Below are 23,044 nucleotides of genomic sequence, written 5' to 3' on the forward strand. Positions count from 1 at the left end.
ACGTTATACTGTGTTCACAATATCATTAACTATATATTCCTTATGCTCTGCTTTTTATTCCTGTGACTTACTCATTCCACAACTGGAGGCCTGTATCTCCCAGTCCCCTTTACCCATTTTGTCCAACCTCCCACCCCCTCCGCTCTGACAACCATCAATTTGTTGTTTGTATTTATAGTTCCAATTCTGCTTTTCGTTTATTTATTTATTTTATTCCATTTATGAGTGGAATTGTATGGTATTTATCTTTTTCAGTCTGATTTATTTCACTTAGCATAATACCCTGTAGACCCATCCATGTTGTCTCAAATGGCATGATCTCATCCTTTTTTATGGCCATGTAATATTCCACATATATATATGTGTGTGTGTGTGTGTATATATATGTGTGTGTATATATGTGTGTGTATATGTGTGTGTGTATATATATATATATACACACACACAGACACATGCACACACCATACTTTCCTTATCTGTTCATCTATTGATAGACATTTACGTTGCTTCCAAGTCTTGGCTATTGTAAATAATGCTGCAATAAACATAGGGGTGCCTGGTTCAGTTCTACTCCTGTTCTTATACTAGGCAAACTACCATATACTTTCCTCCTTTTCACTGGCTTTAGGAAAACTCGGAGTGACCTTTCAATATACAAGCTTCAAGAGCTAATAGTGTCACCCACAGAGGCAATGTACCCAGTTACAGAGTTTTAAACTCTATCCTGTTTATTATAAAACCTAAAATACCTTCTCCAGGCAAGATCCAAAATAATTGCATCCTAGTCCATAATTCTCCTTCATTCCTATAGTCAAATGTAATCTGCCAGCTTGTGCTGATGATGGAATCCATCCCCATTTGGTCAAGGTTGAGGGATAGTGAGGAAATCTTGTGCCCGTTTAATATGTACAGGCTCATTGTCCAAACCGTCCACCTCAGGCTTTGAAGTCAAATCCAGGTCTGGGGAAGGGAAAGGCTCATATCCAACCTTGTTATCTTTCCTTCGGTAGTACATGCGTGTCAGCACAGTCATTACAAAAGTCTCCAGTATGAGAAGGTGGCAATTCATCACTGCAGTGTAGAGTGAAATATAATGTAGGTTATGCTAAATGGTACAGGTGGTATGCCACTAGCAGCCCTGGCATATGAGTTCAGCAACACTTTCTCCAGTTTATCCTCAAACCCAGCCTAGAGATATTAAGTTGTCGTAAATAACGTACCAGATGAATGGTAGAGCCAGAACCAGAACTTGGCTCTCTACCTACTGCAGTCTGAGGCTAACATTAAACCCTTTTTTGTGTGTGTTTTATCAGTATGACCTTCTGCTTCCAAACCACAGCCATTCCTCTCCCAGGAGCTAACAATTGAGCGCATGGCTTCCTGGGTCGGCCACCGGGGCTGGCCTCAAGCTTTGGGATTATAGCTCTCCTCTGTGTGGTCAGAGAAGTCACTCTCTCCTGAAAGCCTCACTAGGATTTCTGGGAGATCCATTTCTGAGTATTCTGCATAGAAACCAGGATGGCCCAACCTCTGTTCTAAGGTCCGCTCTTCCCTGGCCCTCCCTTCTCCCCCATCCCGGAATGGGAGAGGAATCCCTGTGTGCTCACCTTGAGACCTGACTTTAGAGGAAAAGGGAGGTGAACAAGCAATCTGCCCGCTGTTGGCCAAGACTGAGAAGATGGATGGCTGCAGGGCGGTCAGGATGAGGAGCACCTGTGGACCAGAGGAGAGACAAGGGCAGGCTGGGCCCGGCGGCGGTCGCACTGCTGCCAGCTGGCCCACCGCTGTGCTTGCTCTTCCACTGCACGCTCGGCTGACCTTTAGATCTGTGCAGTTGCAGAGGGTTGAAACTCACCCAAGTAAAATTTTGTGGCGTTTTGATCTTTAGGCAAATTACAATCTTGTCTTCTATCCAATATTTTATGAACGTTTGAGACAAGAAACAAGAACTGATTGGGGGTTCGTGTTTATTTCCCCATTTCAGCCACGGATACTAACAAGCACTGGATGGATGAAAAGGATGGATGGTTAGAGGAGACTATTTCCATCTGGCTCAAGTATCTGAGATCCCCGCTCCTAGAATGATGGACAATTAGCCATGAAGGTGCCCTTTGAAAAATCTGCCATGCCTGGGGCTGGGCAGCACGGGAAATGGGGAATTAACGTTCAGCGGGTACAGAGTTTGTGGAAGATGAAAAAGTTCTGGAAATGGATGGTGCTAATAATGATTGCACCACAATGTGAACGTAATTAATGCCACTGAACTGTACACTTAAAAATGGTTAAAATGCCAAATTGTATGTTATGTATATTTTAATACAATAAGAGAAAAAAGAAAAAGAAAAAGAAAATCTCTGTCCAGAGGCTCCAGCAACACCATTTGCCTTAGTACTTGCCCTCCCTGACTGCACTTTTCTTTTTTTTTTTTTTTTTTTTTTTAAATTTTTTTTTTCAACGTTTTTAATTTATTTTTGGGACAGAGAGAGACAGAGCATGAACGGGGGAGGGGCAGAGAGAGAGGGAGACACAGAATCGGAAACAGGCTCCAGGCTCCGAGCCATCAGCCCAGAGCCTGACGCGGGGCTCGAACTCACGGACCGCGAGATCGTGACCTGGCTGAAGTCGGACGCTTAACCGACTGCGCCACCCAGGCGCCCCCTGACTGCACTTTTCTGAAACGTCATCCTTTTAAAGACAGACTCAGCATGTCCCACAATAATCACAGGCAGGCTCAGCAATCATAGGGCCTTGACCCTGTGGCATGACCCTAAGTGCTTCTGGGGCCCAGATCCTTTCTGCCCTTTCAGTCCCTGACTCCATTTCAGGCTCTGCTGGCCTCTCCTTCAATTCTACCTCTTATGTGCCTGGAAATTCACATTTTGGAGGCATCCGCTTAGATCAAATGAGAATTTATGTGAAATCACTCTGTTGACTACAAAGCAGTCACTATGCCTTGGGAGTAGAAGAAGGGCCTAGCAAGGAGACAGAAAGAATGGGGAGAGAAGGAAAACAAGATTGGATTAAAAGTCATTGTATTTATGGGTGCCTGGGTGGCTCAGTCAGTTAAATGTCCGACTTTGGCTCAGGTCATGATCTCACAGTTTGTGAGTTTGAGCCCCTCATCTGGCTCTGTGCTGACAGCTCAGAGCCTGAGCCTGCTACAGATTCTGTGTCTCCCTCTCTCTCTGCCCCCTCCCCCGCTTGTACTCTGTCTCTCTCTCAAAAAAAAAAAATAATAATTAAAAAAATTTAAAGTCATTGTATTTGGTGGAAGTTATCTGGGCTTAAGAGAATAGAAAGTGTAAAAAGTGAACAAATGTGCTTTGCAGAGAATTTTCAGAAGAGGTGTGAAGGTGAAGAGACAATGTAATGAGAAGGAGGGTAGATTTGGGAGTCAGATCTAAGTTTAAATTTTAGCCCCATACATATGTGCCTTGGAGGAAGCCCAATAATATCTCTGGGTCGCAGTTTCCTCCTTTGTAAAATAGAAATAATAATGACTCCAAAGATTGTTGTGCAAATTCAAATGTAATGTATGAAAAGTGCCTAGCATGTGGTGTAGGTAGTTCATAACTATGATAATGCTGAAGCTAATGGTGGTGGTGGGATACAGAGTTTTAGGAAGTATTGGGTAGAAAAGAAAAGAAAAAGTAGAAGAATTCAAGGTTGGTAATACATCTGTTACAAGTTGAAATGGGTCCCCTAAAATGATATGTTGAAGTCCTAACCCCCAGGGCCTCAGAATATGATCTTATTTGGAAAGAGCATCATTGTTCTGGTGTAGTTAGATGCAATCAGTTAAGATGAGGACGTGCTGGAGTAGGGTGGGTCCTTATTCCAATATACTGTTGTCTTTCGAAGAAGAGGAAAAGAGACACAAGACCCTGACACATGCCATGTCATAACGGAGGCAAAATCAGTGATGCAGCTGCAAGCCGGGGATTGCTGGCAAAGCACCAGAAGTTAGGAGGCGTCAAGGAAGCATTCTCCCTTGTAGATTTCAGAGGGAACGTGGCCTGGCTGACACCTTGATTTTGGACTTCTAGCATCCAGAACTATGAGACAATACATTTCTGTTGTTTTAAGCCACTCAGTTTGTGATATTTTGTTAGGGCAGCGCTAGGAAACTATTACAGCACAGGAAAAGCAAAAACTGTGAAGGGGCAGGGATCCTTTTCCAGGTCTCACCGGAAACCTAGGCTTAACAAGATTCCCGGACCCGCTCTTTGCCTTTATTAGTCTCACCTCCTAACCCCAATTCTAGTTACCTGGAACAGAACAAATTTGCCTCCTATATTCTGCTCGCCCAAGTGCAGCTTGGCTTGACGGAAAAGGATGGCCAGGGACCAGAGGGCCAGCAGGGTGGACACACCGAGGAGAGTGTTGATCCACAGAGCTATGCTCTCCTCAGAAATCTGGTGGCAGATCAGAAAGTAGTCAGTGAGGAAGGCAAGTCCTTTTCTCCTTCTATTTCTCCTCTTCCATGGTGGGAAAGGTAATAAAAAATAAATAAAAAGCCCCAAAGCCTTGGCCTATTCCACTCTCCTCTCCCCACCAGAGTCCAAGCCTCTACCTTTTCTATGGCTACACTGTTGCTGGGACTACCCTGTCTGTGGAGCCCTGGATCAGGATGTTGGCTCCAACTATTCCTTTTAGAGCTCAGAGGAACTGAGTCTTAGAGTTTGCTGCCCCTTACTCCTGGCTTACATCTGCTGGGTCATAGATGCCATCAGGGATGAGAAACAGGCCCGCCAGGCTCAGTGTTATCTTGAAGAAGGCATACTGGAATGGGCCCAACATCAGCAGCTGAAGCTTCTTCCTAAAGGAAGAAGAGGGTTGGGAACATGAACCCATAAAGTGTCCACCTCAAGAAGACCTTCCAGCTCCCTCACTGGGATCCTGGGCTGAAGCCTGTCTGTCATAATAGACACCAAAATGGCTAAATGGATGGGGACGTAGGAAGAAGCCAGAATGTCGAGAGCATTGGGAACCTTCTTCTTGCCTCCCACTCATCTGACCAGAATGCTGCCCTTTGAGCAAGGACTATCAGAAAGTTGACCCCAACCTATTTAACCAAAATGGGCATAAGAGACAAGTAGCCCAAAGTCCAGTGTGGTAAAGTGTGTAGGCAGCAGTGAGCCTAAGTGATGGAAATTGGAGTTCTCCTTCCTCTGCTCCCCTCACCCCTGGGTAGGTGCCTAATGTGTGGGTGCTGGCTGCGGGATGCCCGCCATTTTGCCACTGGCTCTGTCCCATACAAACCTGATTCCAAGAGGCTTGAAGCCAGGCTGAGGGAGCCACAGAGACTCTTGTGAGAGTGGAGAGAGAGGCTAACCTGTTCCTCAGTTCTGCCCTCTCCCTCCCACCTTACCTGGTGAGCATGAGTGGGGGGCAGCAGGGGCAGCAGCAGCAGCAGGGGCCAGTGTGGACCATCATCGGAGTGTCCTTCAGTGTCCTTATTACTGCCTCCTTCCCACCAAAGCCTTCCACCATGACCAGCATCAGCAGGTAAAAGCATACTGAGTAAAACCTGGAGTGGGAGTAGAGGTGAGCTTCACAGAGGGGGAGGTGGCCAGGTAAAGGGATACCTCTTTGTTGCCAAAGACATATACACTGCAAAGGGTGAAGGAGAGGTGGGGCTCACTGAGAGGGTCCAGTAGGGACCAGGCATTTGGAATGTGTGAGCCAGCAAGAGGAAGAGGACAGGGTCCAGGGGCTGAGGAAGAGGGGAATTTGAGCCTATGTGAACAAAATGGTGACTGAAGATGAAGAGAACCAGAAGTTCAAGAGACCCGGATTAGCACAAGTTGAAAGAGGCTAGACTCATGATCAATTGATTTGCAGGGATTTATGGAAGGGATAGGGGATAAAAGAAGATGCAGACTCTGGAGTCCTGGGTGAGTGGGGAGCAGAAGGGTACCCACCTCAGAGCTGGGGGTGGGGCAGGACACTCACGAAGTTATGGCCATTTCTACAAGCATGAGGGAACGAGGGATCCAGAGACCAAAACAGCAGAACACAGACACAACCTGCTTGAAGACAAGCAAGAAGCTGGTTGGGGCAAGAAGGGAGTCTTTGTGCTCACCCTCTCAAATTTTTGTGGCAAAAGCTCAAGGAAGCAAAACCCGAACACATGAGGCAGCATTACTTAAAAGTGGCCATCTGGAAGAACAATCAAATCAACTAATTTTTCTTTTTAATTTAGTAGTCAGTTCCTTCTGTATCTAGGGTTAGAGACAGCTGGTCACTGTAAGTCAAAATGTCATTTTGAAGACTATCTCATCCCATCTCCCCGGAGTAGGAGTAGGCGAGTTCATCCTTGGGAGGAACTGGATCAAGATCCAGCCCTTCCTGTTCAATGCCACATGTTACTAGAGCATCCCTGATGACTTGAGATGGCCCAGGCAGGTGTCATCTGCTAGAAAAGGACCTCAAGGGCTCCATTCTCCGCTCCAGACACACACACAGACCTTACCACAAGGAAACGGAAGTCTAATCTTATGGCCTAGGAACAAGTCAGAGACCTACACAATGGCTATCAGAGTGGGTTATAAAGGTCTATAATGCAAGGATAGAGTTGAGTTGTCCCCATGGGAAAGAAAATTCTTTGCCTCCCTCCCGTCTGAGGAACCACTGCTTGCCTGTGTAGGAAGGAAGCTTGCTTTTAACAATGATACTGTGGTGGGGAGGTAGTGAGTGGGGCTGCTGGTGGGGTGAGCAGTTTCTCTAGCTGTCTCTGAGAATTCAAAGAACTCAAGAATTCAAGCTGTGTCCCACTGCCTGTTGACCCCCCAGGCGGGGTGTCCTGACTGCAAATGGAGATCGCATTACAAACCCCCATCCTAAGTGGGTAGAGGCAGGCAACCCTTTGCTGGCTTGAAATGCTGAGTTTAGAGGAATTCCCAGAACGGTTCCTGTCTCTTGTTTAGTCCCTCCCAAAGGGCAGCTACAAGGCCCTCACCGTGGGTGCAGAGCTGCTCCAGAGCAAAGTCCTCCTCTTGATGGGGCAACGGGTGTTCTTGTACAGGTAGACAGCATCCTCCACGAAGATGGTGACCGAGCCCAGGGCAAGCAGAGTCATAATGACTGTGAGGGCAATTTCTGCAGGGCCCAAGGCTAAAGTAGAAAGAGAAGGCAGACTCTTGTTAACTAAAGACCAGGGATGAGGGGCAGAAGGTGTGGGCTTTCTCACTTGGATCTAAATTGCTTTACCATATCTGGAATTATCTGGTCTAGGCTTCCGCCTATGCAGAAGAATGGCATTTTCTTAGACCTGAGCATGTAGCTAAAAAGTAGTCATTCTTCTGAATGGATGGGAGACCAGACCAGATGATTCTAGGTATGGTAAGGCTTACCTCAACCAGGATATAGACACCAAACAAGTTTTTACATAACGAGCAAAAATTTTGAATTAGGAGGTTGGCAGGGCCTATTCAACTTTACTACTTCCAGTAAACGGTGTCATGTTAGCAAACATGGACCAATTAACATTATAATTAAAGCAGAATGTAATGAATGGTATATACTTTAGAGCCGTTTAAATTTGATTTCAAAATTATGTCACGAAACTGGGACGTTAGGATGGGAATTTAACAAAAGAGAAACGGATACAAGTAAAGACTCCAAGGACATTTGGCTCGTGTTGGCCTCATAATTAGTCTTCAATGTGGTCCAGTAGCTCTCTTTAATGTTTCTTGCAGTCATTTGAGGCGTTGTTAAAAATTAGATGTCTGGGTCCCACCCTCAGAGATGCTGCTTTAATAGATCTGGGATGGACCCAGAAATCTGCATTTTCAACAAGCTCACCTGGTAATGGTCAGAGGATAACATTTTTACAAACACTGGTGAAACTCCTCCGGCTTCACTTTTGCTAACAGAAAAAACCATTATCAGCACGATACGTGCTTCTGACTACGTGATTCATCTGTGCAACAATTAGTTTTAAAAAAAGGGTTCTGTGTTTTGGTGACTAAGCCTTGACCCTCATTTATCTTAAGTCTCTTCCCTAGTTGGTTGACCCTCTTTCCCACCACCTGTCTTGAGAGGAAGAAGGGGGAAAGAAGACTGCCAGAGCCCAGTCTGTTGTCCCAGTGCATTGGGAGTAAAGTAGGAGGAAGACATTGGCTGGTCCACCCTACGTTTTGATGACTGAGGTCAGCTCAGAGAGATGAAACCAAAGCAGGGAAGAAGGAGGCCACACCACAGTAAAAGCTTGAGTCGTCATCTGGATCAGCCATGCCTGGTGCCACCACAAGGAGCAACCAGGACAAGGATGAATCTGTCAAAAAAGACCACGCTGATCCTGGTTGCTCTTATTTTAGAGCACACATTTTTCTCTCTGTTGCTTTATCCAGAAGAGGCCCTTCACCTCTGACCACAGTTAGGTCGAATGGCCAATCCAGAGGACCTGCATGGGGGAGGTGGCCCTTAGACTCTAGCTCCCAAGCTGGACTTGTAAAGTCAGTAGTAAACTTTTTCTATCACAGGCCATAAAAGACAGGGTTTTGCTATTTTTCTGTCCTCCTACCCAGCCCTTCCTCCACCCACCTCAGCTTAGTCAGGATACTAAGTGACTCAACTACTGGCTTGACTTTGCTGTTACTGTTTAGCTCTGCTGCCTCTTCCTCAGTTATCTCTCTGGATACTGTTCCAGAAGGCCCTGCAAGGTTTGGACATTAAAAAACTCGTTGCAGTCCTTTACTAAAAAGACTTTACCTTCTCCTCTTCAAAACTTTTAAAATATAAACATCAGAGGATTTTTAAATATGATTTTACCCTTTACAACAAAAATGAGTACTTCAAACACTCATGGAGATACCCATTAAGTCTGTCATATATCATGATAATTCTAGATAGATTAAAGGGATGTCTTTAAAAATCAAACAGGATTGGGAATGCAAGCTGGTGCAACCACTCTGGAAAACAGTATGGAGGTTCCTCAAAAAACTAAAAATGGAAATACCCTACGACCCAGCAATTGCACTACTAGGCATTTATCCATGGGATACAGGTGTGCTGTTTCGAAGGGACACATGCACCCCCATATTTATAGCAGCAATATCAACAATAGCCAAAGTATGGAAAGAGCCCAAATGTCCATCGATGGATGAATGGATGAAGAAGATGTGCTATATATATACAATGGAGTATTACTCGGCAATCAAAAAGAATGAAATCTTGCCATTTGCAACGACGTGGGTGGAACTGAAGGGTATTATGCTAAGCGAAATGAGTCAGAGAAAGACAAAAATCATATAACTTCACTCATATAAGGACTTTAAGAGACAAAACAGATGAACATAAGGGAAGGGAAACAAAAATAGTATAAAAACAGGGAGGGGGACAAAACATAAGAGACTCTTAAATATGGAGAATAAACTGAGGGTTACTGGAGGGGTAGTGGGAGGGGAGATGGGCTAAATGGGTAAGGGGCACTAAGAAATCTACTCCTGAAATCATTGTTGCACTATATGCTAACTAATTTGGATGTAAGTTAAAAAAAAAAAGAAAGAAAGAAAAAAAATCAAACTGGAAAAATTGAGAGAAAAAAAAGAGAGAGAATTGTATTTTCATGAAGATTTTGGAGAGGAAAAACCTTCTTAAGCTTAGGAGTAATCTGAGAAATCACAAAGAGAATGATGGTCAAATTTAATATAAAGTGTGTAAACTACTTTCTAAGTGTTTAAAAGAAATAGACAGCAAACGGACTGAGGGAAAAAGCTTTTTAATAAATGTGTACTCAAGTTTAAGATCTTTATTAGATAAAGAGAACTGATAACAAAAACAGGACACTTGCAAATAAATGGAAAAAGATATTAACACAGTTCAGGACATGTGGGAAAATAGTCAATCTGCTTAGTCGTCAGATAAGAGCAAAATAACTGTGATATATTATTTTTGTTCCATTAAAAGATAATGTTTATAATATATTGACTAATAGCCCCAAGTTATAAACAACTCAAGTGCCCAACAATATTGGAATTATTAAATAAAGTACCTAAATGAATATTAATTATCGAGATCTGAAAAATTTGTGCCATAAAAAAAATCTTTGTAAAGAATATGTAATAATTCTTGAGAAGAGTAATAACTTACTAACACTCAAAAAAACAAAAAAAATGCATTAACAGACCCCACATATATGGTTATCTGATTTACGACAAAATTTCCACTACAATTCATGGGGAAAAGAGTGGTTTTTTTTTTGAGAAAGAGTTCTGGGTTATCTGGATATCCTTTGGGGGATAAAAAAGAACATTGGCTGCTCCCTCATATCATACAAAAACACCTAAATGTGATAGTTAAAACAATAAATTTTTTAGAGGAAAACAGAGACGTATATCTTCATGACTTTGAGCTAGGCAAAGATCTTTTAAAATAGGACCCAAAAGCACTACCCATAAGTTTAAAAATCGATAAATTGGACTTTCTTAAAATTAAAAATTTTCATTTGTCGAAAGAAACCATTAAGAGAATGAAAAGACAATCTCAGACTGAGAGAAGGTACTTGCAATACAGATATCCAACAAAAGACTTGTATCTGTAATATATAAAGAATTCCTATCAGTAAGAACAAGACAACACAATGTTTTTAAATGAAGAAAAAAAAAAAGACCTAAACAGTTACTTCACGAAAAAAAAATACCTCAACGGGGGCGCCTGGGTGGCGCAGTCGGTTAAGCGTCCGACTTCAGCCAGGTCACGATCTCACGGTCCGTGAGTTCGAGCCCCGCGTCAGGCTCTGGGCTGATGGCTCGGAGCCTGGAGCCTGTTTCCGATTCTGTGTCTCCCTCTCTCTCTGCCCCTCCCCCGTTCATGCTCTGTCTCTCTCTGTCCCAAAAATAAATAAAAAACGTTGGAAAAAAAAAATTTTTTTTAAAAAATACCTCAACGTTTGAGAAGCATAAAAGGCGCTAAATGTCAACAGTCATCAGGGTAATACAAATGCGAGATGCCATTATATACCCACCAACAGGGCTAAAATTAAAAGGACTCATGATTCCAAGTGCTGATGAGGATAAGGAAAAAATGGAACTCTCATATATTTCAGCTGGGAGTGGCACAATGACTTTGGAAAGCAGTTGGTAGTATGCCTTTAAGCTAAACCTACCCTATGATACAGAAATTCCACTTCTGGACACCTATTCAATAGAAATGAGTGCTTAAAATCACCAGAAGAATGCTCAGAGCAGCATTATTCATAATGGCCCAAACTGGAAATAGCTCATATTGATTCAACAAGAATACAAATAAATACAGTTGATCCTTGAACAATGCACAGTTGAAAATCTGCGTATAATTTTTGTCTTCCCCAAAACTTAACTACTAATAGCCTACAGTTGACCAGAAGCCTTACTGATAACATAGTTAATTAACACTTATTTTGTATGTTATGTGTATTATATTCTGTATTCTTACAATAAAGTAACCTAGAGAAAAGAAAATGTTATGAAGAAAATCATAAGGAAGAAAAAATATATATGCACTACTATACATATATTTATTGAAAAAAATCCTCATAAGGGCGCCCGGGTGGCTCAGTTGGTTAAGCATCCTACTCTTCGTTTCGGCTCAGGTCATGATCTCATGGTTCTTAAGTTTGAGCCCCACATCGGGCTCTGTGCTGACAGTGCAGGGCCTGCTTGGGATTCTCTCTCTCTCTTTCTCTCCCTCCCTCCCTCTTTACCCCTCCCTGGCTTTCTATCTCTCTCTCTCTCAAAATAAATAAACTGAAAAAAAAAATCCTTGTGTTAAGTGCACCCATGCAGTTCAAACTCATGTTGTTCAAAGGTCAATTGCAAATTGTGATACATTCCCATAATAGAATATCACACAGCAATTAAAAAGAATAAACTACTGATACAGGCAACAGAATGGATCAATCTTATTTTTTTTTTTAACGTTTATTTATTTTTGAGATAGAGAGAGACAGAGCATGAATGGGGGAGGGTCAGAGAGAGGGAGACACAGAATCCGAAACAGGCTCCAGGCTCCAGGCTCCGAGCTGTCAGCACAGAGCCCGACGCGGGGCTCGAACTCACAGACCGTGAGATCATGACCTGAGCCGAAGTCTGCCGCCCAAACGACTGAGCCACCCAGGCGCCCCCAGAATGGATCAATCTTAAAAACATAATGGTGAGGGAAGGAAGCCAGACACAAGAGTACATACTGTTTGGTAAACTGTCTGTTTATATAAATTGAGGAATAGGGAAAAATGATCCATAGAGGAGGTAGAGTTTAGAATAGTGGTCTCAGGCGGGCGCCTGGGTGGCTCAGTCGGTTGTGTCCAACTTCAGCTCAGGTCATGATCTCGCCGTTCCTGAGTTCTAACCCTGCATTGGGCTCTGTGCTGACAGCTCAGACCCTGAGCCTGCTTTGGATTCTGTGTCTCCCTCTCTCTCTGCCCCTCCCCAACTAGTGCTCTGTCTCTCTCTCTCAAAGATAAAAACATTTTTAAAAAATTAAAAAAAAAAAAGAATAGTGGTATTAGAAGGCATATGAACTAAGGAGGGAGCACGAAAGACCCTACTGGATGCTGGAAGATTCCATTTTCTTGACCGAGATGCTGGTTTCACAGATTTACACATAAGTAAAAATGCATCATATTACATACTTGAGATCATTATCCTTTACTATATGTAACTTATACCTAAAAAAATTTTATGTCAGCAAAGAAGATTGCAAAATTAGCCCAGTAAAATTATAACCATGTTTGGGGAGAGAAAGGTAGAAAAGAGTTGGAAGAAAGAGTGGGGCACTAATATCTTTATCTCACAAAATGGAAAATCAAGAAATACTGCCCTGGTTGGCAGAATAAGAAATAAACTAAATGGATAGTAAATCTATAAAGATAACCAACCAAAAATATTAACATAATTGTATGGAGAGAATGGGAGAAGGTCCGTGCTGTGTGTGCTAAAGCCTTATGTATCGTAGAGGCAGCCACAGATGATGCCCAAAATTGATCCTCCGGGAAACAATGGTGTGCACATATGGGTGATCGGAAGGTAACTATCAGAAGAACCATTAGCTAAAAAAGGAGGAAGACTAGAAATGAGAATGGATAGAGCAGAGGACTGATTGATTTGCATTAGTAGCGCTTGTGTATTATTAGAAATTTTAACCATGTTCACATACTACATTGATAAAATAAAAACATTAAAAAATCATTTCACAGAAAAATGCCTAGAAATATTAAAAGAAAATATTAAATATGCTATGCTGTCTTTGGGTGACAAGAATAGGTGAATTTTCCCTTCTTCTCTATCGTTTTCAATTATTCAATAACAAATCTCTATTTTATAACAAAACTATGTTTTTTTAAAAGGGCACATTTTGGGGGCGCCTGGGTGGCGCAGTCGGTTAAGCGTCCGACTTCAGCCAGGTCACGATCTCATGGTCTGTGAGTTCGAGCCCCGCGTCAGGCTCTGGGCTGATGGCTCAGAGCCTGGAGCCTGCTTCCGATTCTGTGTCTCCCTCTCTCTCTGTCCCTCCCCCGTTCATGCTCTGTCTCTCTCTGTCCCAAAAATAAATAAACGTTGAAAAAAAAATTAAAAAAAAAAAAAAAAAAAAAAAGAAGGGCACATTTTGTCAAATATGTAATAATGTGAAAAAACTCATATGATGTCATGCTTCTAAAAACAGGACATAAGATTGGAGGTATGGCATGATTTCAACTAATGCTAAATAAAAGCATGGAAAAAGGAACTAACACTGGGGGGGCCTGGGTGGTGCAGCTGGTTAAGCGGCCAACCTTGGCTCAGGTCATGACCTCACTGTTCCTCCAGCCCCATGTGGGGCTCCGTGCTGACAGCTCCAACAGAGCCTGGAGACTGCTTTGAATTCTGTGTCTCCCTCTCTCTCTTTCCTTCCCCCACTTGTGATCTCTCTATCTCTTTCACAAAAATAAATAAAACATTAAAAAAAAAGAGGGGGGAACTAACACCAAGGTATTTGCAGTGCCTGTCTCTTGAGTGGCGGGAGTATAGATGGCTCTTCCTCCTTCTACTTTTCTGGATTTTCAGATTTACTGAATCTGAATTATTTTTTACAACAGAAATATTTATGTTAAAAAAAAAATACTCACAAAAGATAAAGTCCAGATAGGCAGATACCAAAATTAATTCAGTAGATTTCTAAAAACTCAGGTCCGTTGTTGGAAAGGTAAGTCACTTCTGGAGGTCGCTCAGGGCCTGACTTCCCCACCCCTCCTTGACCTTGTCCTCACCAGCTCGGGGAGAGCCCTTTCAAAAGCCATTCAAGGCCAAAGCCCTTCCCAGTCTTCACTGTCTCCTTCTTCTTCTTCTTCTTCTTCTTCTTCTTCTTCTTCTTCTTCTTCTTCTTCTTCTTTTCTTTTTTTTGTTTATTTATTTTTGAGAGACAGACAGAGACAGAGACAGATAATAAACTAGGGAGGTGCAGAGAGAAGGGGAGACACAAATTCCAAAGCAGGCTCCAGGCTCTGAACTGTCAGCACAGACCCTGAAGCAGAGCTCAAACTCAGGAATCTGGTCACGAACCATGGTCATAAATGAGACCATGACCTGAGCCGAAGTCAGCCCTTAACCACTTGAGCCACCCTGATGCACCGCCCGCCCCCCCATCACTTTTTTTTTTTTTTTTTTTAATTTTCCCAGTCTTAACTGTCTTGACTGCTCCCTCCTCCTTGAAAATCTGCCCCACCTTGACGCCCAGAACCACGGTCCCCTTCCTGACCTCTGTCCCTAGGTCTCGGGCACTGATCCCTCATCCTCTCCCACACCCTGTGTTTTCCAATCTCAAACATCAGCTCAACTCTTCTCTGTTTATTGAGGTTTGGGATTTCCCTACCCCTCCTTCAGCCTCCCAATAGCCATAGAAGCTGTGCCCACCTCCAGAACTTGGTAGCACTTGGTTTCTGCCCATTCAGCTTTTCTCCCTGTATTGCCAGTGGCTGGCTTCTCCTCCATGAGCTCTCCGCTCAAATGCCCCTTCTCAGCCAGCCTTCTCTGAGTGTGCTATTGTCCCCATCTGCCTCTCACGGTGAAGTTATTTACATATTTATTTACTTGCCTATTTTCTGCTGACTTCTCCTGCGCCCCTCCCCCAACTGTGTAAACTCCAAGAAGGCAGGGACTTTGTCAAGCTTGTTTGTTCTCTGTTCCATCTCTAAGTGCCTGGAACAGCAACTGTGGCTATTTGTTGAATGAAAGAAATAACCCCATGAGAATTCCTATGGATCATCCCCATTTTATAGCCTTTTCCAGGAAACCAGGCTTAGAGAGTTAAGCACCTTGGCCATGGTCACACAACCTGGAAGTTATGGGGCTGGGATTTCAATCCAGGGGTTTCTGGCTAGGCCCACATTGACTCTTGGTGTGTGTTCACATGACTATGGAAAGGAATGTGGAGTGCTATAAATGATCCAATGCAACCCTAAAAAGTTGTTTCAGTTTATGAAGGTGGGTTGGGGGCATATTCTTTTTTTTTTTTTTTTAATTTTTGGGACAGAGAGAGACAGAGCATGAACGGGGGAGGGGCGGAGAGAGAGGGAGACGCAGAATCGGAAACAGGCTCCAGGCTCCGAGCCATCAGCCCAGAGCCTGACGCGGGGCTTCGAACTCACGGACCGCGAGATCGTGACCTGGCTGAAGTCGGACGCTTAACCGACTGCGCCACCCAGGCGCCCCTGTTGGGGGCATATTCTGACTGTTCAGTACCCAAATGCTTTTGCAATCTCTTCTAACTGCTGGCTTTGGCACTTTATATTCTTTCTCATACTTGTGTGCCATCTGCAGGCTCTTGTATCCACTGCCGCAGCACAAAAGCTAAGAAAGAGAGCTCCTGCTCTCCATGAAACTCATATATCTTCTTTGAAGATCGTCCCCGATCTTATTTTTTCGCATCTTAACAGATATTATGGGACAAAAGTGTTCTATGGCCAAAGGATTTGTGGAAATGCCTTAAACAAAATTAAACCTGTTTCTTCCCGCACTCAACTTTTTAATCTGATTTACACTGTTAATTTCCTACTGGAGGTTATAGAATACAGATTTTACAAAACTTATTTTTGTAGATTCTGTGTTCATGAAGCACTACTTGAGATTAGTACTCCAAGGGACACACTGTGGGAAATGCTTGTCTAACTGGCCATTTTGAATACAATTATACCTTTAGCAACTAGCAAATGTCCCACTGTCTCTGAAATAGTGAAGATTACTTTTTTTTTTTTTAATAATGAAAACAATATAAGGACATTAAAATTTTGGAAGAGTATGATCCATAATTCCAGCTAGTTCCTAACCAAAAGTTATTTTCATTTTTGCATTTTGTTTTCATGGAAGTTAAGAACACAGTCTCTGGAATCAGAGTTCAGAGAAAAATTCCACTTACTACTTGCTCTTGACCTTGGACAGGTTATTCATTCTCTCATTAACCTCTTAGCACAGCACCTGGCATGTAGTATTTGTTCAATAAAAAGTAGCTTTAAAAAACACCCTGGTTAAAGTGCATACATATTATATTACTACAATAGTATAATTTTATAGTATAATAAAATTTTATACTTTTAAAACGAACATCTCATCACAGCCTGTCAAAAATGATTTTTTATAAATTAAAATAATTTATTAAATTATAAAAATTTCAAAAATAAAGAGAATAGAGCAAACATGAATATACCCATAACGCATTTTAAAGAGTGTTACAATATTGCCAATTTTGCCTCAAAAGTTATTTTTAGAAAAAAAAAAAAACATTACAGATGTATCTGAAGGCCCCTGTACACACCCCCTGGATCATTTTCCCTTCTGCACCTCACCTCTCAGAGCTAACTACTGTTCTGAAATTAGTGTATATCTTTTTCATTTACCTTTTAGTTTTTCACAACATATGTGCATATTCAACATACTATATTGCTTTGTATTTAAAAAAATCTGTATGGCGGTGCCTGCGTGGTTCAGTTGGTTAAGCTTCCCACTCTTGATCTCAGCTCAGGTCTTGATCTCAGAGTTGTGAGTTCAAGCTCTGTGTTGGGCTCCACACTGGATGTGAAACCCACTTAACAAATAAATAAATAAATAAATTAATTAATTAATTAATTAATAAAAAATCTATATAAATGGCATCATCCTGCAAAATGCTTTTTTCCACACAACATTATTTTCATGATATTATTCTCATATGATAAACAAATGCTTCAATATGTACTCTTGGACATGTCTCCTTAGCACATATAGGAGAGTTCCCTTATTTTATTTATTTATTTATTTATTTATTTATTTATTTATTTATTTTGAGAGAGAGAGAGAGAGAGTGAGCCAGGGAGAGGGGCAAAGGGAGATAGAATTCCAAACAGGCTCCATACTCAAGGCAGAGCCCAACGCAGGGCTTGATCCCAAGACCCTGGGATCATGACCTGAGCTGAAATCAAGAGTGGGATGCTCAACAGACTGAGCTATGCAGGTGCCCCTAGGACAGTTCCTTTATGCATACACCTAAAATCAGAATTTCTGGGCTGGAGGAGATGAGCATCTTCAGTGCTGTAGAGAGCTAATCAGTCTCCACAGTGGTTGTCCCCATTATACTCCCACCAGCGGCCCACGAGTGCTCACTGTTACCTCAAATTCATTGTAGTCAAATGACGTGCCATTGTTTAATTCAGGGCTCCTTAAATCCTAACAAAATAGAATATCTTTTTGTATATTTATTGGTCATTAGTGTTTCTTCTGCTATGAACTATCTGTTCACATATTTTACACAACTTTTATTGGGTAATTTTTCTTATACTGACTACTTATCCCTTGTTGGTTAGGGCTTGAAAATATCTTCTCCCAGTCTATGGTTTGGCTTTTAGCATTGTTTATAGTGTTTATAATTATATAGAAGTTTGTTTGTTTGTTTATGTAGCCAATCTCCATGATCATTTGTGCTTTTTTGTGTTTTATTTAAGAAATTCTCTACTTCCAATCATAAAGATACCTTTCTGTATTTTCTTTTGTAAAAGAGTTTGCATTTTACATTTAGGTATTTAAGCTGTGTGGATTGAAGATACTTTGGAGCTATATTGCAATAGGGACAGATACATAGTCCAGGTGACTTCTTGAAGAGTCCATTCTGTCCGCTGAGGTGTGTAATGTCCTGTCATAGAGCACATTCCCCAGTGGGCTCTCTTTCTGGGCATTCTGTTCTGTTCCATTTTCCACTTGTTTGGACCCTTGCACTTACTGCCTCATGGCTTAGTCTTCTTGTAAGCCTTAATCCCTGGGAGGGCAGGTACGCTCCTTGCATTTTTTCAAAATTGTCTTGGCTTTTCTTGGCCCTTCACTCTTTCACATAAATGTTTGGATCAGCCCATTAAAAAAAAAAAAAGTCCTGTAGGGATTACAATTGCAATCATATCACAGGCATTTCAAAAACAGATTATTGGGGGCACCTGGGTGGCTCATTCGGTTAAGCGTCCAACTTCGTCTCAGGTCATGATCTAACAGCTCATGAGTTTGTGCCCCCCATCAGGCTCTGTGCTGACAGCTCGGAGCCTGGAGCCTGCTTCAGATTCCGTGTCCCCCGCCTCCTCCCCTGCTTGTGTTCTCTCTCTCTCTCTCAAAAATAAATGAATAAACATTAAAAAAAAACAGATTACTGAAAGGTTCCACAGTTCTTCCAAAATAGCTTTTTCTTAAATGACATTGAATTTAAGGAGCAACGGTTTACTAACAGAGGAGGAAGGGTTCTTGCCACATCCTCAGTGGGTGCCTCTTCCTGGCTTCCTGACTCTTAGTGTCATGTCATCACCCTGCCCAGCTCCCCAGGTCTTTTTTTCCTTCGCTTCCATCACGGTCTCTTTTTCCTTCGCTCACCTTGTATCGGTACTGACCAGATTGCCTGCTCTTTCTTTAGATAACCTTTGTCTTCCAAACTCCCCTTCCTTTCCCTGACACCGTTCTGGCTCAGACTCTCGTTCCTCATGCTGGGCTGGGGCAATAACCTCCAATTTACGCCCCTGCTTCTCAAGGTTCTTCTTCCCTGAAGTCCATCCTGATTACTGATTAATTACCTTGAAGCACTCTCTAGCCCCTCCCAGTCTAGAGCCCTCACCAGCTCCTTCTCTCCACAGGATAAAGTACAACTTCTCTGCCTGCCGCTCATCAGGCCCCACCTCACCTGTCCAGCCCTCTCAGTTGTCCTCTGCCTCCTCACCAGCGACCTGCAATCCTGCCAGATCAAGCTCCTCAGTGTGTGGAGAATCTGCCTGCTCATTCTGCCTCCACCACCACCTCCGCAGTGCCCACTGCCTGCTCTCCACTCTCCAGTTTGCTTACCCGTTCCGACATTCCACGCCCTCCCCCGGCAAACAGGCAACTCGCAAGACTACCGGACCCAGTATGGTCTCCCTACTTTGAACATCCTTGGTGCTCCCATTCGCACATTCCGCGGCAAAGCCATGTGAGATCGATTTTTACTGTGTGAGGCAGGGTTTCTCAACCTCAGCGCTATTGACACTTTGGCCAAGACAACTCCTTGTTGTGGGGGGCTTTCCTTTGTATTCAGGGCAGCATCCTTGGCCTCTCCCCACCAGGTGCCAATAGCACCCTCTAGCTGTGGCAAATGAACTGTCTCTAGACATTGCCAGAAGTTCCCTGGGGGACAAAATTGCCTCTGTTTGACAACTGCTCATCTAAGGGAAGAGCCGCACTCTGAACAAGAGGTTCCTGGAGCCGGACGCGGCAGCTACATACTGGCACAAACCCCACAGCAGCTGCAAAGCCTCTCTGGACACCCCGGCAGTTGTCATTTGCTCTGAAACAAGGCTGAGCTTTGTCCAAGCACATGCCCGTGTCTGCCTTCTAATCCACACTGACCACATCCTGTTGTTTGGAAAGTCTGTGCACTGAGGTGACGACATCAAGAAGGAGGCTGGGGAAAAAACAGTAAGGATTCCATAGAGACACAGACTCCTATTCATGAAAGTCTGAGAGGTGGTTAATCATGCCGTAGGAAGACAAAATAAAATATGGACGGGAGCCACATTTGCTATAACGGTGCTGGGGTCATCTGGTTGTCATATTTTAGGTGGCCAGGAAATAAATGGCTTTTCACGTTCAAAAGCGATTCAGTATAAGATCTAGTTGTCCAACACTGTCAGAGTATTTGTACAGGTTCCCCTAAGTGTTAAGAACATTATTCATAATAACCACCCCTCTAGAATGATGCAGACCCTTTCCCAAAGCGGCTCTTATACAGTCCCCTAGGGGATTTGTTGGGTCTTGCATCATTTAGGCACCATCTCGATTCCCTGGATGGCTCCGGGATTTGAAAAAGGCTCCAAGCCAGCGTCCCCAACTTGAATGAGCTTTAAGGTTGGGGTTTGTGGGAGGCCCAACATGCAGCTGTGTCTCCCTGGCTAGGTGGTCATGCCCTTCTTTTGGCCTATTGGCTCCTTAAGGGGTTGTTCTTCCCCAAGGCCTTAACCATGATATGTAGATACTCTCCAGGCTGGCCGGCTCAGGACCACCTGTCTTCAGCTTCCCTCAGCTGTCCCAGCTTCCTGCCGGGGTGCTCATGTCCTCCTTTCGGTTCTCTCTGGGGAGGGGCCTTGACTTACCTCTCAGAAGTTGGGCAGCAGTGGGAGCGAGAGAGAAGCAGGCAGAGGGGATGCTGAAATTAGTTTTCAGCACCTCCAGAAGATCTGCCGTGTACCTGTAGAGACACCAACCTACATTCAGAATATGAGGACTGGGGAGGCGGGGAGGGACCAGAAGGAACATCAGTTATTGGACACTCCCGCAAACACTCCTGAGTTTGGGCTGCTTGTACATTTCTCCTTGGCGCCTGATTCTTAGAGGAAATTGGCCCAGGCTAGTGTGTAAGGCAGGTGCCGCCTAGGCCAGGGGCAGGATTGGCCTAGGTGCCCAAAGAGCCCACAGTTCACTCTCTCCACTTCCACTGGGGCAGCAGTCCAGTGGCTGACAATAGAGAAAGAGCAGAGCCTCACAGAAAGAGTGGACCCTTAGCACCAAGGGTGAGTCCACAGCTGGATGGGGCTCTGTGCATGCCCTTCACAGCCCCTACCTCTGAGACTTTTCTCTTCCCAGTTGAGGGACAAAACCAAGGCTCTGAAAGATCACACACTGGCCCAAACCCACAGGACCTTGGGGACAGCCAAACCATTATTAGTCTGCCTCATTCTGTGTCCTGGGAGCCAAAGGACCTAAGAGGGAGGGAGGGACAGTCCAATGAGATAGGGGCCTCCACGGCTTAGCAATTGGCTCCTGGCTCTGGGCCTGCTACCCTCACTCACCTGGGGTCAAGTTTTATCTGAGTCCTGTCTGGCTCCATCGTCTTCTCCCCCTGTCTGGCTTTCCAGCAGGCACTGAGGAGCAAGAAGGGGCAGGAAGGTGGGGGCCCTGAAGGAGGCGGCTCCCGCTGGTTCTGCTGCCTGCTGGACTCTCTCAGAGGACCTGGGCCACGTGTAGGTGGAGTGACAGAGTCTTCGTCTCTGACTCCCTTTACTCGGGCTTTCTGTGCCACAAATCCCTAGAACCTATCTCAGAGTTCACCCTGGAGGAATTTGATCCTTTTGACTGGCTAAGTTCCCCCCCCCCCCTTCCTGACTCCTCCCTCTCTCTAGGTGTGGTCCTTCCTCCCTCCCACAGATCCCTTTAGCCACCCTTTGCTGCTACCAACCCTCATCCTACACCTCCTCTAAGGAGTCTTCTAGGGTGATGATAGGAGTAAAGTTCTGTATCCTCCCTACAATACTACTGGTCAGCAGCCCCCTTTCTCCCAGGACCTGTCTGGAACTCAGTCTCTGGTCCCCTAGAGATGGGAGAGTCAAGGCCAATTCCGGGACTGTGCTGTGCTGGCACTGTTGGCCCGGCAGGCAGAAGGAAGGACGAGCTGGAAAAGCCAGGCGAGGCCCATGTGGGTTTCCCAAAGCTCAGCCCAGCTCATGTTGATGATGGGTGTATTCGGCCAAACAGCAGCCCAAGATGCAGCAAAGGTACAGAGGCAGAGTTGCTGAGTTAGATTTCTGAGAAATTTTATAGATTCTGAAAAGCTGTGCCAAATGATATGTTTTCTGAACTATTGTGTTGATTAGAGAACTATGTTCTCTTCCCTCTCCAAGTAGATTTAAAAGTATTTGAATCCAAGCATAGTACCCTTAGGTTCCCGGAATAGGGTCTAATACATCCTAAGTGCTCTTTAGAGCTGCTTACACGACTGGGGAGCCTGGGTGGCTCAGTGGTTAAGCGTCTGACTTCAGCTCAGGTCATGATCTCATGGTTTGTGAGTTCGAGCCCCGCGTCGGGCTCTGTGCTGACAGCTCTGAGCCTGGAGCTTGTGTGTGTGTGTCTCTCTCTCTGCCCCTCCCCTGCTTGCTGTCCCTCAAAAATAAATAAACATTAAAAAAAAAAAAAAGAACCGCTTACATGACTGACGAAATAATAAAAGCACAACAACAGCAGCAGCAAACGTTTACTGAGAATTTGGGGTGCACCAGGCGCTGTAGAAAATGCAGTATGTTCCTTATCTCACTGCAACTTTGCAACCAGTCTTGTAAAGTAAGTACTGTCTTTACTCACATTTTACAGGTGAAGAAACGGAGGCTCAGAGAAGTTATGACATCAGGTTGGATGGAGAGCAATGGGAGTGTAGAGAGAGGCAGAAGGGACCTAGACTAGGAGCTCTGTTGAGGTTCAGGTAAGAAAAGGGCCCATGAGAGGGTCAAGAGAGTTGATTCTGGGATGGGGAGGAGATACAATCAGAGGAAGCAGTCAGTGATGTGGTGTGAAGAGGACACCCACTCCTGTCCCCACACACCTAAAAATATCCCCCAAGGGTCAAGCGCAGTTCTCTCCCTCTTTCGCTCTCCTCCTAAAGTACAACTCTTGGGACAGGACAGTGTAGTCTCAGGGACTCGGTTGCCTTCTGAGGTGGAGGCAAGGGCACAGCAAGGAAAACAAAGGCATTGACCTGGAGAGGGTCACTTGCCTTGGTTCCACCCTGACAAAGCCAAGAGACAGGGCTGACTCAGCTTCCTCAGCAGTTGCCACAGGAATGCTCC

The 23,044-nt window shown here is 44.1% G+C and overlaps 1 protein-coding gene across 1 annotated transcript; it reads right to left on the minus strand.

Moving 5' to 3' along the window:
* Window positions 1–702: 702 nt before the first annotated feature.
* Window positions 703–21,553, minus strand: SLC51A (solute carrier family 51 subunit alpha). The gene is made up of 9 exons (XM_058730989.1): window positions 21,278–21,553; window positions 20,582–20,676; window positions 6,962–7,116; window positions 5,956–6,029; window positions 5,372–5,530; window positions 4,708–4,819; window positions 4,269–4,415; window positions 1,608–1,713; window positions 703–1,071 (listed from the first exon to the last, which is right to left on the minus strand). The coding sequence occupies exons 1-9, from the start codon at window positions 21,313–21,315 to the stop codon at window positions 863–865; spliced, it is 1,095 nt and encodes a 364-aa protein (XP_058586972.1). The 5' UTR covers window positions 21,316–21,553; the 3' UTR covers window positions 703–862.
* Window positions 21,554–23,044: the final 1,491 nt, after the last annotated feature.

The sequence above is a fragment of the Neofelis nebulosa genome, chromosome 5, assembly GCF_028018385.1.
Source record: "Neofelis nebulosa isolate mNeoNeb1 chromosome 5, mNeoNeb1.pri, whole genome shotgun sequence".
NCBI lineage: Eukaryota > Metazoa > Chordata > Mammalia > Carnivora > Felidae > Neofelis > Neofelis nebulosa.

Coding starts and splice junctions, on each gene's coding strand:
- SLC51A (XM_058730989.1), bottom strand. CDS start 21,315: ATGGAGCCAGACAGGACTCAGATAAAACTTGACCCCAG. Junction 20,677..21,277: donor CAGATAAAACTTGACCCCAG/GTGAGTGAGGGT, acceptor GTGTCTCTACAG/GTACACGGCAGATCTTCTGG. Junction 7,117..20,581: donor TGCTGCCCAACTTCTGAGAG/GTAAGTCAAGGC, acceptor TTTCTACTTTAG/CCTTGGGCCCTGCAGAAATT.